General features: G+C 24.9%; 1 protein-coding gene across 3 annotated transcripts; it reads right to left on the bottom strand.

Annotated features, from left to right (window-relative positions):
- Positions 1-3,134: 3,134 nt before the first annotated feature.
- LOC126905387 (uncharacterized) lies at positions 3,135-14,176 on the bottom strand. 3 transcript variants are annotated; one of them, XM_050685028.1, is made up of 10 exons: positions 13,914-14,176; positions 12,743-12,796; positions 9,296-12,674; positions 8,891-9,008; positions 8,071-8,150; positions 7,423-7,686; positions 7,118-7,340; positions 5,371-5,582; positions 4,006-4,084; positions 3,774-3,937 (listed from the first exon to the last, which is right to left on the bottom strand). In XM_050685028.1, exons 3-10 carry the CDS (start codon positions 12,609-12,611, stop codon positions 3,907-3,909), a joined length of 4,323 nt encoding a protein of 1,440 aa, XP_050540985.1. In that variant the 5' UTR covers positions 12,612-12,674; positions 12,743-12,796; positions 13,914-14,176; the 3' UTR covers positions 3,774-3,906. The 3 variants fall into 3 exon arrangements, with proteins under 3 accessions (XP_050540983.1, XP_050540984.1, XP_050540985.1); XM_050685026.1 differs by having other exon boundaries at positions 3,135-4,084; XM_050685027.1 differs by lacking the exon at positions 12,743-12,796 and having other exon boundaries at positions 3,135-4,084.
- Between the last annotated feature and the right edge of the window lie 215 nt (positions 14,177-14,391).

The raw sequence follows: 14,391 nt of genomic DNA, 5'->3' as shown, positions 1-14,391 counted from the left end.
AATTTTTTCAATTTTTTTTACTAAAAACTGTCATAACTTTTTCAAAAATGAACATATGAATATAATTTTTTTTTTATAGATGCTTGATGTCTTTACCTATCATTTGGTATATTTTTTTTGTAAATTTGACCTTTTTTCTGCCCACAGGGGGGAATTTAAAATGACAACTTTTTCACAAAAAATTAACTTTTCAACTTAACTTTTGAAAATGTTCCAGAAGGTCTGACACTTTTATATATATCTTAAATTTAAGCTAATGTAATATACTTTAATTTGAAAAAAAAAAAATTGACCTCTGGACTTGTCTTCACGGCGAAAATGGCTACCGAATGCTTATTTCGTGTGAAAATTCTCGATTTTATTATTTATATTATATTTAACTTTATAATGCTATAACTTATTGAAAAGTTTATGGATCCACACAATTTTATTATGAGAAATAATATTTTTTAAAAAACCCTTTTTCATTTGACATACTTTATCGAGATATTAATAAGGAACCAGCAGATCAAGTAGCTTTTGGAATAAAACACCAATTTTTTTTAAATTAAACACTATCTAAAGATTTGCATCGAAGCGTTTATTTTTGATAGTGATTTTAATCACTGTCAGATATCATTATACTTGATCCAACTATGCCACGTCACCACTGTGCCGCGACCCCCCTGTGCTGGGTTTTTTTTTTTTTAGATTTATAATTTATATAGCAATATGTTACAAAAAAATTTGGAATGTTATAGACTGGTAGTAGCACACAGAAATAGACTAAAAAATTAATAAATTTCAAAGTAAAATTATATAATATCAAATCTAATTCGACGTTTTAGTAAGATGAATTTCCGATATCATTACAATATCTACTTTTTCTTCTGATAGAGTTAATTATAGTTCGTTGATGTTATTTAGTATTCCATTGGCATTCCACAAGAGGATTGTGAGTAGGTGTGATTGTTGATTAACGGCCATTTTTAAGAAGTTGCTCGATGACAGTCGTGAGGAGTGAGATAAGTGGATTAATTAGCGTTTTTAGATCGGTAATAAAAGAAGATAAATGATTTGAAAAAATTTTCTCTGACGGCTGGTCTGATTTTGTCCACTTAGTTGGATTTTTTGCTGTGGTCGATTGAATAGTTTTAGAGTGAGAAAAGGGTGGAAAATTTTGAGTGGTTAAGATTTTTTCTGAGTGAGTTTCATTTGAGTTTACGTTAAGTAAATAATTGGTTTTAATGTTTGAGTTGAGATGTGATTTTCTTTGCTTTAGTAATTCTTTATGAGACTGACAGCCCCTATAGTTTGCAGGATGGGAGCCTCCGCATAGGGCGCATTTGGCCGGTTCATTTCGGTTTTTTGCTAACAGAGGACTCGTGATCTTCACCACAGCGAACACATCTAGGGTTGTGATTACAGTAACTACGGGTGTGGCCATAGGACTGGCAACGTTGGCATTGGGGTATTTCTTTTTTGGTGTGGGGGACTTCAATTTTTATTTTGGAATAGCAGAGGGAAGTGAGTTTGAATATTTCTTGATTCAGTTCAGCTTGCTCAAGGTCAACAAAGAAGAGGGGCAGCGGCGTTTTAGAAGATCTGTGGAGGACATTCGTTATGTTTTTGACTTGGTACCCTAGATTAGTTAATTCGTCAGAGATAAAATCTTTATCAGTAGAAGGGTGAAGGTTGCGGATGACAATTCTGAACGGTTTGTTTTCTTTTGACTGGTAGGAATGGAAGGAGATGTTTTCACTTTTGAAAAATTTAATGACTGATCTGTATGAATCAGGGCTAAATGTTTGTAATTTAACACCTTTGGTAGAGCTTTTACAGGAAAAACTAGATGCGTCGGTGAGTTCTTTCATTTTGAGGCAAAAAGAATTTTAGTATAAAAAAAAAAATATATTGATTTGTTGATTTTTGAGAAAGTTATGGAAGTTTTAAGAAAAAAAATGACAAAATTTACCAATTTTTAAAATAGTAATTTTTTTGGAGATTTGTCCCATAATTTTATTAGAAACTAAAAATGAACAACATTATGAGAAAACAATCTAGTATTTAAAATTAAAAATATACTAAATTATAGATTGGCTCCCATTAGAATAGTGTAATTGTAAGGGTGTCCTTTATTTTGTTATAATATACAAAATAATCATTTAATAGTAATCAAATATGTCTGGGTATTATGAAATCTTAAACACATTAAATGATTTATAATTTGTTTAAAATTATATTGGCTCAATAAATATGAGAACAAAGAATTTATTTTTTGTTGCCAATCATAACAGTTAAACTCATAAAATAATTAATTTTTGTTTATAATATTGTAAAATATTTTTTAAAAATAGTTCTGTTGACATTTTTGTAAACAAACAATAATAAATTGATTTTTCTTTACTGAGATAAATCATAAAAAATAAAAAAAATATCAATTAAATCAAACATTGTTTGAATTGTCAATTAAATCAAAATCACCTTCTGTATATCATATATTATTATAATTAGTTATTATTTAAAATATTTATGTTTTTTCTGAAAGAAATTTTTTTGCATTTATAAGTGGGATAAGTCTTAGTGGGTTTTTCAAGTAATAGGATTTTTTTTTTTATCCATCAGTGAAGTATGAAAAATTTAGTATAGACACTAGAATTTATTGGATTTTGTAGTTCACATAAATTAGTAGTTCTCCTTAAGTACAAAGATACATTTGTTTTAAATATAATATTCATGTGTGACCTATTACGAGTCTGTACATTATTTCTTTATCTCTTCTTGATTACTGCAATGTTAATTTAGTATGATCTTAATATTTTGTATTATATTAGCTGACAGCTTGTTAGTTTATAGGCAAAGTGTACATTAAATGCTCATTCTTTTACTATTGAAAACATTGTATAACTAAGCAAAAAATACTTCTATAAAATACTCAGTTTTTATTAATATATCATAGAAAATGAATATTAGATCATTTCAAATTAAGATTTTTATAAATAGCTTCATAAAATTAACTAGTTAAAGTTCATTAATGTAAAATTTAAGCACACATCAAGATAATACTTCAGTTAAATAACTTATTTGGAGGAACAAATAGGATAAATTATTTGTAATAAAAAAAATAATTTCATTTTATTTTTACCAATAACTATCTTTCAAATACCAGTAAATTTTTATTAAGTAATAAATAAATATTTGAAAAATATATTTACATACATAACATTCAGATAATAGTGCAATTAAAAAATTCATTAATAATTGTTGTGATTGGGTCTTTGATATCAGTCTTCTTTCTATTACTAATTATTGTAAGGTAAATAACATCAAAAAATATTAATTGGTTTACACAAAGTATTTATAACAGCATAATTACAATTATAATTCAATACTACCAAGGAAATTTTCACCCTATAATAATTGAAATTGTTATTCAATAAAATTACTAACAAAAGATATTTAAGACCATGTTTTGATACCTTTAATAAAAAGATATAGTCAATTCTCATTAAAACTATGATCTTTCTTAATTATTATAGTCATATAAGATTACATGAGTATTATTCTTGTATCATTTTTATTAAATGTATTTTTTTTAAATATAGAAGAAAACCAGTTATTTTGTTCTATACCCTGAATTTACAGCATTAATGAATAATGCTTAAAAATATTTTGGGTTAGTAAAACTATGCATAATATGGATGATCTCCATTATACATTATATTTTTAGTTTTTTCACATAAATGGCAAAATATATTTAATTTTTTAGGCAATATAGTTTTTGTAATATTATGAAACAAATCAAAAGGATCTTGCACTGCAAGACCTTCTCCGAAAAAATTACCCTTAATTTTGATACATCGTTGAGTAGGGTCACCAGTTTTTTTCTTATGAAAACCTAGTATATCTCTAGAGTTCATTGGAATATTAAAAAACTTTTCTTTTGCTATAGCTTCGCCTGTTGTAGGACATAAAACATAGCTTTTAAGTTTTTTAGAACTTGAATAAAAAGAGAAAAATCCATACAGTAATTCCCATTGAGAAATTTCTGGTACTTTCCACATTTGTTTTGCTTTTTCAGGTGTACAAAAAGTACAATCCCAATCTGTAACATAAAGATTTTGAGTAAGTAAATTGAAAATCTTTCAAATATGATTACTTAAAGTTATACAGTTCAAATTACTAAAAAAAAAAAATTATAGATTTAATTTTGCATATAATTTTCCTATGTATACAGAGATTCATTTATTATGAACCACTTAATTAATAAATAAATTTTGAACCAGTATTTTTTGGAAGTTGTTAACACGTTTATACTCAAGCTAGAGGAAGAGTACATCAGAAAAATAATTAGTGAAAAGAACAACAACAACAACCGCATCTCATCTCCAGTGTAAATTTTAAAATTCTAATAACTCCAGAAATACAGTTCCAAAAGTTGTTATAGACGTATCATTTATAATTAGACCATGGCCTACTAAATAAACTAGCTACTTATATGTTCCTGTTTAAAAAAACTAAGTTGACACCCTGTTAAGGTATAAAAAATAAACATTACAAATATTTTGCAATTAAAAATTGAAAAACATATACCTTAATAAAAACTAAAAATTGCCTATATATAAATAGGTATATAATGAGGGTAGGTGCAGATTGTATTAGTTATTACACTTGCAGTCCATACTCACTCTATATATTAAAATGTATGTTATTGTAAAAAAAATTGAGAGTAAGATCCTGTTTTTTTTTAATGTACAGTAAAATAAATTTTCAACAAAAACTAAATGTGAAAAATTAACAAGTCTAACTCCCTCCCTTCCAAAGAGGACCACATATAAAAGTAATAATAAGCAGCAACATTGCTTAGAGATCAGAACCTTTTTATCTTTTCTTCAGAGTTCTATTCTTCCCACGTTATTCCTAAATGAGTACTGAGCCATAATGTAGCCAAAAGTTAAGTAACATGACTCAAAAAGCAATGTTGCTCATTTATTTATTTATACATAAAACGGGCCTGACCCAAATATAAAAATTAAGATAAAATGGGTTATATGTAAAAAAAATATGTTATTTGTAAGTTAAAATCCAACTTTATATTTTTAAATTTATATTGCTTTAAAAATCTATGGCTTGAGTTATATATGGTTCATAACAATTCAGGTAAAAAAAATTTTTCTGAGTTTGAGATAAATAATAAAAAAATTTAAATCTTTATCTGCTCTTTTAGATAAAAATATTATATTGAAACTGTTGTCTACTTAACATATATTAAGTTCTTAAGCCCGCAATAAGCACTTAATATCAATCAAACTATCTTGAAATATAACTATAACAATTGTTGTATTGATGAAAATTTAAATTGATTTTGATGAAGTATTTTTAAATACATACCTTCAATGAACATAATGTCAGATATGGAAGCATGTTCTCTAAGAAATTTTAAAGATGGCACTACATGTATAGTCATTAAATAAAAGAAAACTAGCCAAGCTAATGCATAGCTTGTAAACATGCTTTGATTTTTTAGATCATTTTGAATTGCCCATCGCTTAACAACTGCACAAACAACCCAATGGACACGTTTATCCAACATTAAATATAACCTAGGATAAAAAATTGTAAAATTACACAGTAAGCATGTATAAAACAGTTATTAATCAAATGACATCATATTAACTATATTAGAAATTGACTAACTTTTTGTTCCTAAATAAAAATTACTAATAGTATCATGGATATGTATTCCAGCAACAATGTCCCCATTATCAATGCTAAACACATTCTGACATCCTTATCGAAAAAATACTCCCTTAAACACTCCTAGTGACCTTATCACCCAGTGACTTTACCACTAATTGATGTTATCACTTGGCCTATTGTCAAATTTGGCCAGTTAACACAAGTTCAATAATGAATTTTTCAATTGGCCAATATCACAATTAATTTAATTATTCTAATTTTCAAACATTTCTATTTCCTCCCTTATATATGGTAATTATTTACATTTTAATTAGTTTTATAGTTTAAACGGAGTGATTATGAGTCAATTAATGTTTAGTCATAGGAGCTTTATCAACCTCTTGATATATTGTTCCTCGTGTAATCTTTAAACCTAACCCCTCCCTATAGTTCTTTTTGCTTATCCTGTGTAACATTTATTACAGCTTTCACATTGTATTTTATAAATACCCGATTTCCCTCTTTTTCTACTTTATCTTTAGAGTTACCTAATAAATCATTTAAATTATTACTCTTTAATGTAACTAAAGTAATACCAAGACTTCTTAAAAATTATAGCTAGCTATATATTTTTCAATACAGTGGGACTTCGATTTACTGTCTGTCCGTCATCAAAGTTTTAAAGTTATATTCAAACCATAATCAACAATGAGTTATGAATTATAGGCCTAATAAATAATTCATGACTACATTGATTGTGGTTTGGGTAAGTCTTAAAATTTTAATGATGGTTAAACGTGTGACAGTTAGTCAAAGTTTCACTATACATAAATCATTAATTATTAGCACACATAACCTAATACTAGAGATGGAATAAAAATAAATAACTAAAGAAAAAAAGCTAAAACTGTTCAATAGTTCACAGCAATAAAAAATTCACTTAATTCAATTGATTATAAAAACTTATAATGGTACTCACAATAAATAACAACTGGCTAACCACTCCTATAATTAAGATACAGAATACAAATACAAACAATGACTACAAAACAAAAATTTTTCTCAACATTTAGAACATAAATCTCAATAATAATTTCAATTAAAATTCACAAATTAGTACGAAATATCAGATAAATACTACATGTCGTTATGGCCATAACTTAAAAGAATTAAACAAAAAAAAATTGATTGCTAAGTATTCAATAATTATTTTACAACTACTTAAGTCTTAAAAATCTATGGTGAAATGTATGTGAATAATAGGTTGCTGGCCAAAGTTTGTCGCGTTTACTCTATATGGCCTTAACATAAGCAGTAGGAGAACTGTATCCAAAAAATTTCTAATGATAAAAGTAACAACACCTTAGCCAGTCATTACTTTAATTACTTACAAAACAACACTCACACTATGTTAATATATTTATTTACTTAAACATTATATTTATGTATTTTTACTTACCTAACTAATTTAGTATTGTGAGTGCTTAACCCACTTTTAAAAGACAAATCACAGTGTAAACCTGAAGGTATATGTAAAAATTTAACAATTGGTACTCGAGCCCCACATATTGTCTGAATATTCTTGAAATCTTTACTTTGTGAACGAAAAACTTTGCCAAAATATCGAACTAAGTCTTCTTGGGCAGATGCATCATTACTCAACAAGCCATTAAAAGTATTTCCTAAAATTATGTTTGATTTGGATCAAAGTTTTATTAATTTTTATAATTTAAAAGCTTTTAAAACAGTAAATTTTTTATATACCAATATCAAAATACAAATCTACATCACTATCTCTAACAGCAAGTCCTGACATACGTGATCCAAATACATATGTTCTTCCAAAGTAAAAATGTGGACCAGCACAATAGTATATTGAATTAATCAATGAAATCAATCTGTTAGGAATACTAGGATTTGTTATTTCATAAGTTATCTCATTTAATTGATCATCTATTAATTTTATTAAATGAATTTTGTGGCTAAATTCTAGTTCTGTTTGTTTATTCAGTTCAGGCATTCTATCATCTATTAACACATATACATATGGTTCAAAAATAAATATAATAGTTTTTTTTATTTTTGAAAGTTAAATCAGTGATAAGATTGCAGAAATGACTGAGAATAGCCGAGTTCTATAAAATTGTATCAATATTTCCAAGTTTTAAATAATTTAATATTTGACATAATTTCAATCATTTTATTTGTAAAGTATTAATTGCAATACTAAATAAAATGTTTTTATTTAACTATCATTAACAAAGATTTTCATAATAAAATTATTGACACAGAAAATAGTTTTCTTTAAAATATTTAAAAGTTAAAGTATTCTTAATTCTATATTCTTTAAAAGTTTAGGACATAAAACAAAAAAATTTTAATTTAAAATAAATAATCATAAAAAGCACTTACCATCATCAATTTTATGAATACTAAAATCATGTTTTTTTTCTAGAATTTCTTTAAATTTTAACATATGATTCATTGATGACCTAAATAAACAATCATTACTTTATTCACTTAATAATCAATACTGTAATTTTCTAGATATAAGAAAAATGAGACCAACAATATTAATATTGATATTTGTCTATTTTATCTTCTTCTTCCTCGCCTTAATCACAACTACTAGGAGACGGCCATTTTGTACATTTTATAAATATACTATATGTTAATATTCTTTAGTCATTTAAAAAATGACTATAAAGAAAAAATTTGAAATTAATAGCATACTAATAAATATAACACAGTTATAAGAGGCAAAATACTCATGACAAAAACAATTTTTTAATCAAATTAATTAAATCCAATAATGAAAATATGATTTAACAAACTTTTAAGAATTTTGGATAAAAGGTATTATTAGTAAACATCAAGTTTATTTATTATCCAATATTATTTACGAGGTTTTAAGAATTACTTAATTTAATTAATAATTTTCAATCACCATTTTTATTTTTTTTTTTAAATAAATAATTCCATTTTGTGAAACATCCATTTTCTTTATTATGATTGTTTCATTCATTAAATGCATTTTATTAGTTTTCAAAATAATACTTAAATTTTTCAAATTATAAGAATGTTATAATTTCCTTTAATAGGGCAGATTCAAATGATAATTACATTATAATTGTTTATACTTAAACTACATAAAACATTTCTAAAATCTAAAAAAAATTTTAGGTTTAATTATTATTTTTATAAATGATTCTATAATTTTGAAATTACTTACAATTTTCGATACAATACCATAACAGAATTATTATTGGAAAATATTCTTATATATCCATACTCAGCAAAAATTTTTTTAAGCTCAGCCCAACTATTCTTCTTATACTCTGGTTTAGCTCCTTGAAAGTTGAATAAAATTACACTAAATTTAATATTATAAGTGTATACATATTATTAAAGCCACATTTAGTAATTAATCCGCCCAAGGTACTCAATTCCGCCACCTTTTATGACTTTTTTATTATGCTTATCAAGAACATTTTTTTTAATTTAAATAAGCAACAAAAAGTCTTCAACTCTCTAATTCATATTACTAAATAACTGGCTAACATTTTTTTCATTCCCGTCGCTAGATAAGGAGGGCCTCCTTATTATTTTAATAATTTAATATAAAGCATAATATTACCTATTATTTCAATAAAAATTTTTCGATTATTTGGGCCATCATCTACTTCCTTTTTACTATGTGCTTTTTCTTCTTTAATTTTCAAGGTATTTTCCAGTTTATTATTAGAATGGATTTCAATTTTTTTACTTTCTACATCATTACTATGATTTACTGCACTATTATCAATCAATAATTGATACTCAGCCATTATTTTATGTTCAGTAGAAGTTATATGATTTTTTAAATTATTAGAGAACCCTAAAATAAACAAACCACATACTTCACAAAATATCTTGAAACTCTCTTTTATATTACAAGCATATCCATTTTTTTCATGATTTTCCCAGAGATCTTTATCAGGTGTAATAAAATCACATACAGTACAAAAATATGCTACTTGATTTTTAAAACCAGCACTGGCTTTATATGATTCTTTCATTTTTTCAAATTGAGTTTTAAAATAATTACTAAAATTTGAGGTTTCCAAATTAAAATTTTGTTTATTTAACACATCCATAACTGAAATCTCTTTTTTTCTATTTTCTTCAATTTCATGATTTATTTCTTCAAAAACTTCTGTAGAAGGTACATCATTCTTATTTTGAAGTTTAAATACCCGTAAGAATGAGTGAAGTTGATTTTTATAGTGTTCAAATATTTGATGACGTTGGCCAAACATTAAGGTTTTACAAATTTTACAACGATGGTCCAAGTTTAAACCTTTAATTAGATTACTATGTTTTTTATTATTTATATGTTTTTTCCATTCATCTAATACATTACACAAATAATTACAAAGAAAGCAATAAAATCCAATGTTTTGAGTTTCTTCATACATTTCTTTATTAATAACAAATTTTAATAAATAAAAATCAAGCTCATTAGGTTTTGAGATAATTTTTTCATTGCTTGTTTCATAGTTTAAACTTAAAATTATATGTTCAATACTAAGTTTATGTTGATTATATATATATAATGAGCAATTAAATTCAATTTGACAACTCGGGCAATAAAACAATTCAGTTGTATCTGATGAAACCAAAACATGACTGTCAGTGTTAAAGTGAATTAGATTCTCTTTAACTTTGAAATGTTTTTTACATGGTTCACAAAAGTAACATTTATCATAATAATTATTTTGTATATCTTTTCTACTAATAAATAATTTCTGCATAATGAGAGATTCCATTGGTAGTGATAAATGATCTATAAAATGTTCATTTTTGCAATGATTAATAATTTGGAGATGTTCACCATAAAACATTGAATAACACAATTTACAAAAATACGAATATAATTTAGTGTTTATTTGTTTAGAGTGTAAAATAGCATGTGTTTCCCATTCTTTATATGTATTACATTTATAAGGACATTCTAAACATTCAAACTGCTGTACAAGAGTTTCAGGATTATTTTCAAAAGTTAATTTGTTACAACTAAATAAATGTATTAAGAGATCATGTTCACATGTTATAAGTACTCCACAAACTAGGCATTTATACGTATCTTTGTCAACAGAAAACCATTCTAATATTGATTTGGAAATTTTTGGACTTTCTAATGATGTTATAGATTTTTTTTTCATTTTCTTATTATTATTAAAACTTGTTTTAGTTAGTTCATCAGACTTACTAGAAGTTAAATATTTTAATGATAAATGTTCACTTGATAGTTCGTGTTTTAGGTATAATTCATTTCCATCATCACAAAAAAATTCTATATGACAAGTATCACAAACAATACGTTGTAATTTAATTTCATGACTTTTACTCCAATGAATAGTATTTGAATTTACTTCTTCATATATTGTACAGGGTTCACAATAATAAAACAATTTTTTATTAGACTTAGTAAAAATACGTTGAAAATTAAATGCCATAAATTTGGAAAATAAAACTTCAGATTGATTTGGATGAACTTTTTGATGGTCAACAGCAAAATATTCACTACCATAGCAATGCAAAGCACACATATTACAGGTATAAGATATTAGGTCATTAAAATGTAAGCATTTTTTTATGTGATCAAGTGTAAATAAATGATACCTCCATGTATTATAACTAGACATTATTTCATTACAAACAGCACAGAAGAATTTTTTTATTTTTTCAAGGTGTTTATAATTATTCTTATCTTGTTTTATGATGCATTCTATTAAATGATTAGAAATTGAATCTTCATTTAAAAGAACTTCAATTTTGCAAGCCTTACAAGTTGCTTTCTTAGAGTTAACAAAATACTGATTTAAAATTACAACTGGTAATTCTAAATTACTTATATAGTTTAATTTATTAGTAGTAATACGCAAATGTTCTATCATTATATGTTCACATGACAAAATATGCTTATCATAGACATCTTGGCTACAATTTAATTCAATCAAACATGAATTGCAATTGAATGATTTGGACTTTTTCATCCGATGATTATATGATTGACAATTTAATTCTGAATCAGAAAATATTTTACATGGTCCACAAAATGACCATGTTTTATTATTTTTAGGATTAAAGAAAAATTGATAAAATACTTCACTTAACAACTTAAAAATGCATGGCAATGCAGACCAATCTTTATGAACACTTTTACAATGAGTCAAAATTTGGTCTTCAGGTCCATAAAACATTGCTTTACAACCACCACAATTGTATGAAAAATAATGATTTCCATCTGTACATTTTGTAATATGAACAGAAGAAATAATGTGTAATTTCCATTTATTCTGTGATTTAAAGTGTACATCACAAAGTAAACATATAAATTCATCTATAAAATAAGATTTCAATTTTTTTTTTTTACAATGTATTATGTGATTCTTCAGTATTGACTTTTCATAACTAACTTTACATTTACAAATTGTACAGCAAGCATTTAAATTATCTTCACATAAAGTAAATTGCTTAAAAACTTCAATTAGTTGATTTGTTCTAAAATTATTACTTATCTTACTTTGAATTTGTATTTTACTTTCAGTTATATTTTTGTTGGATTCAATAATATACCTCAAATTATTTTCATTCTTATTAGAAATTTCTAAAATTGCTTCATTTTTACATGTATTTACATTTGGTACAGACCGTGAATGCGATTTTAAAATTCTAGAATTAGTTTTAACATTCTTATCATCACAAATCAAAGGTGTAGAAATAGATCTTGAAACATATGTTGAACTGGAAGTAACGAATTTAGAATTAGAAATATTTTGATTTTTTAATTTGTTGATTTTATTTTCTATACGCTTTTTATTCATATTTCTTTTTTTTCTTTTTTTTTCTGTATCAATATTTTGCTCATTTTTTCTTGAAAATCCTTCACTTTCTTTTTTATATTCCATTAATTGATTTTCTTTTAAATACTTGAAATTACTTCAGGACACAACACATTTCAAGCACAATAACTAAAAATATACAATATTTATGAAACAATATTTCTTTTTAAAGTCCTCTCTTACAAGCTAATGCTTACACTATAAAAGAAGGCAAACCTTCATAGTGCATTGAAATGAAAAAACATTGGAACCTACCAAACAAAACACAATATATTCAAATTAATATACTTATGTATAATTTGTAGTATATGATAAGTAAAACAGACCTATGAAAGTAAACTCAAAATTCTGAAAAATTTGAAAAAAGAAAATTTGAAGCAAAAACCTATATCAATTTGCAATGGTATTGTCTCACCATAAAACCAATACAAAATTAAATGATTTTTTATTACTTTTTATTAGAAAATTATTTGTTGCCATTATCAAATTAAACCACGATTTTATTATTTTACTGAAGTTACAGAGTTTAAAAGAAATTCATTAAACTTAAAGCATTAATAAAATATTTGTATTTATTTGTAAAAAGAAATATACAATTAATGTTTGATTCAGAGTATAAAAAAAAAAATTGTAATGGAAAATTTTTGTTTTAACTTTAATAGCATGTATCTCAGCTTTTTAGGTTTTAGGATGATCAAAAAACAATTTTGAATTATAAAAAATTTTAATACAAGAAGTGATTTTATTTTTAACATTTAATGAAACTTCTAGTCTTACAAATACATATATAATTATAAATGTCCAAAAAGACTAATTATACAACTATTTATTTACAATATCTTTCTGACAATTTTTAAGACATGTGTTGTTGAATTTTAAATGGTGATGTAGATAAATTCTTTAGAAACTCTTTACATTTATTTTGGCTAAAGAAATATTGGTTTACATGGTCATTAAAACAAATGTTTATAACTTTATATACTTGATCTACTGTTATTATATTTTACTATAGATTATGAAATAAATAATCCAATAAATCAAAAATCAACTGTAACACTTAATATAGCTCTGTTAAAAACTTTTCAGGACTTAACTAAATCGCATACAAAACAAATTCATTATTTATTTATTTTTAAAATAGTCTTATACTAGTATAAAAGTTGTATTCATTATTACTCACAAATTTGTAAAAATACAATAATTTTAAAATATAATAATAAGTTAAACAAAAGAGAAATTTATAATAGACTATCTCTTTAACTCGTTTTAGAAGATATCAAACATTGATTAAGAGTAACATTAAAATTATACAGTATATTGTTATCAAACTTAAATTGTATAAAAACAAAGTAATTAATTTTAATTTACCTTATTCTTTTACAACCAAAATACTGGTAAGATTAAAAATTTGTTCATTACTTGTTGTATAACAACTATAAGGCGTTAAATAAAAAATGATGAAAGAATGAAAACAAAATTTAAACTATTGAAATTACTGATGATGACGACTAATGAAAATTGAACATTCTTAAAAAAATTTGATTATCGCTATCACTTTCAGAGTTTAGAGGAGCAATGTTAGTAACGCGTCTATTAAGTTGTTAAATCTACCGTTTTACATAAACGTTTATATTATATACATTGGGGTAGCGGCACGCACAGTATGGACGTAGTTGGGACAAGATAACTGATAGTGATTACTATCATAAGAAACGCTTCAACAGAAATCTGTAATGTTTAATTTAAGAAATTGGTGGATTATTACAAAAGCAAAATAAACTACTATTTTCTTAATTATATCATGATTATTAGCTCTTAGATTTAAAAGTATATCTTATTAATATAG

The sequence above is a fragment of the Daktulosphaira vitifoliae genome, unplaced genomic scaffold (genome assembly GCF_025091365.1).
Source record: "Daktulosphaira vitifoliae isolate Bord-2020 unplaced genomic scaffold, ASM2509136v1 Scaffold_4, whole genome shotgun sequence".
In the NCBI taxonomy this organism is placed as follows: Eukaryota; Metazoa; Arthropoda; class Insecta; order Hemiptera; family Phylloxeridae; genus Daktulosphaira; species Daktulosphaira vitifoliae.
Note: the sequence above shows the minus strand (reverse complement) of the source record. Positions and strands in the feature narration are given on the sequence as shown.

Excerpts from the sequence above, each read along its gene's own strand:
- LOC126905387 (XM_050685026.1), bottom strand. The coding sequence starts at position 12,611 with ATGGAATATAAAAAAGAAAGTGAAGGATTTTCAAGAAAAAATGAGCAA. Across the intron at positions 8,151-8,890 it reads ATGGTATTGTATCGAAAATT|GTCATCAATGAATCATATGT; the intron begins GTAAGTAATTTC and ends TTGTTTATTTAG. Across the intron at positions 5,583-7,117 it reads CACAATACTAAATTAGTTAG|GTTATATTTAATGTTGGATA; the intron begins GTAAGTAAAAAT and ends TTTTTATCCTAG.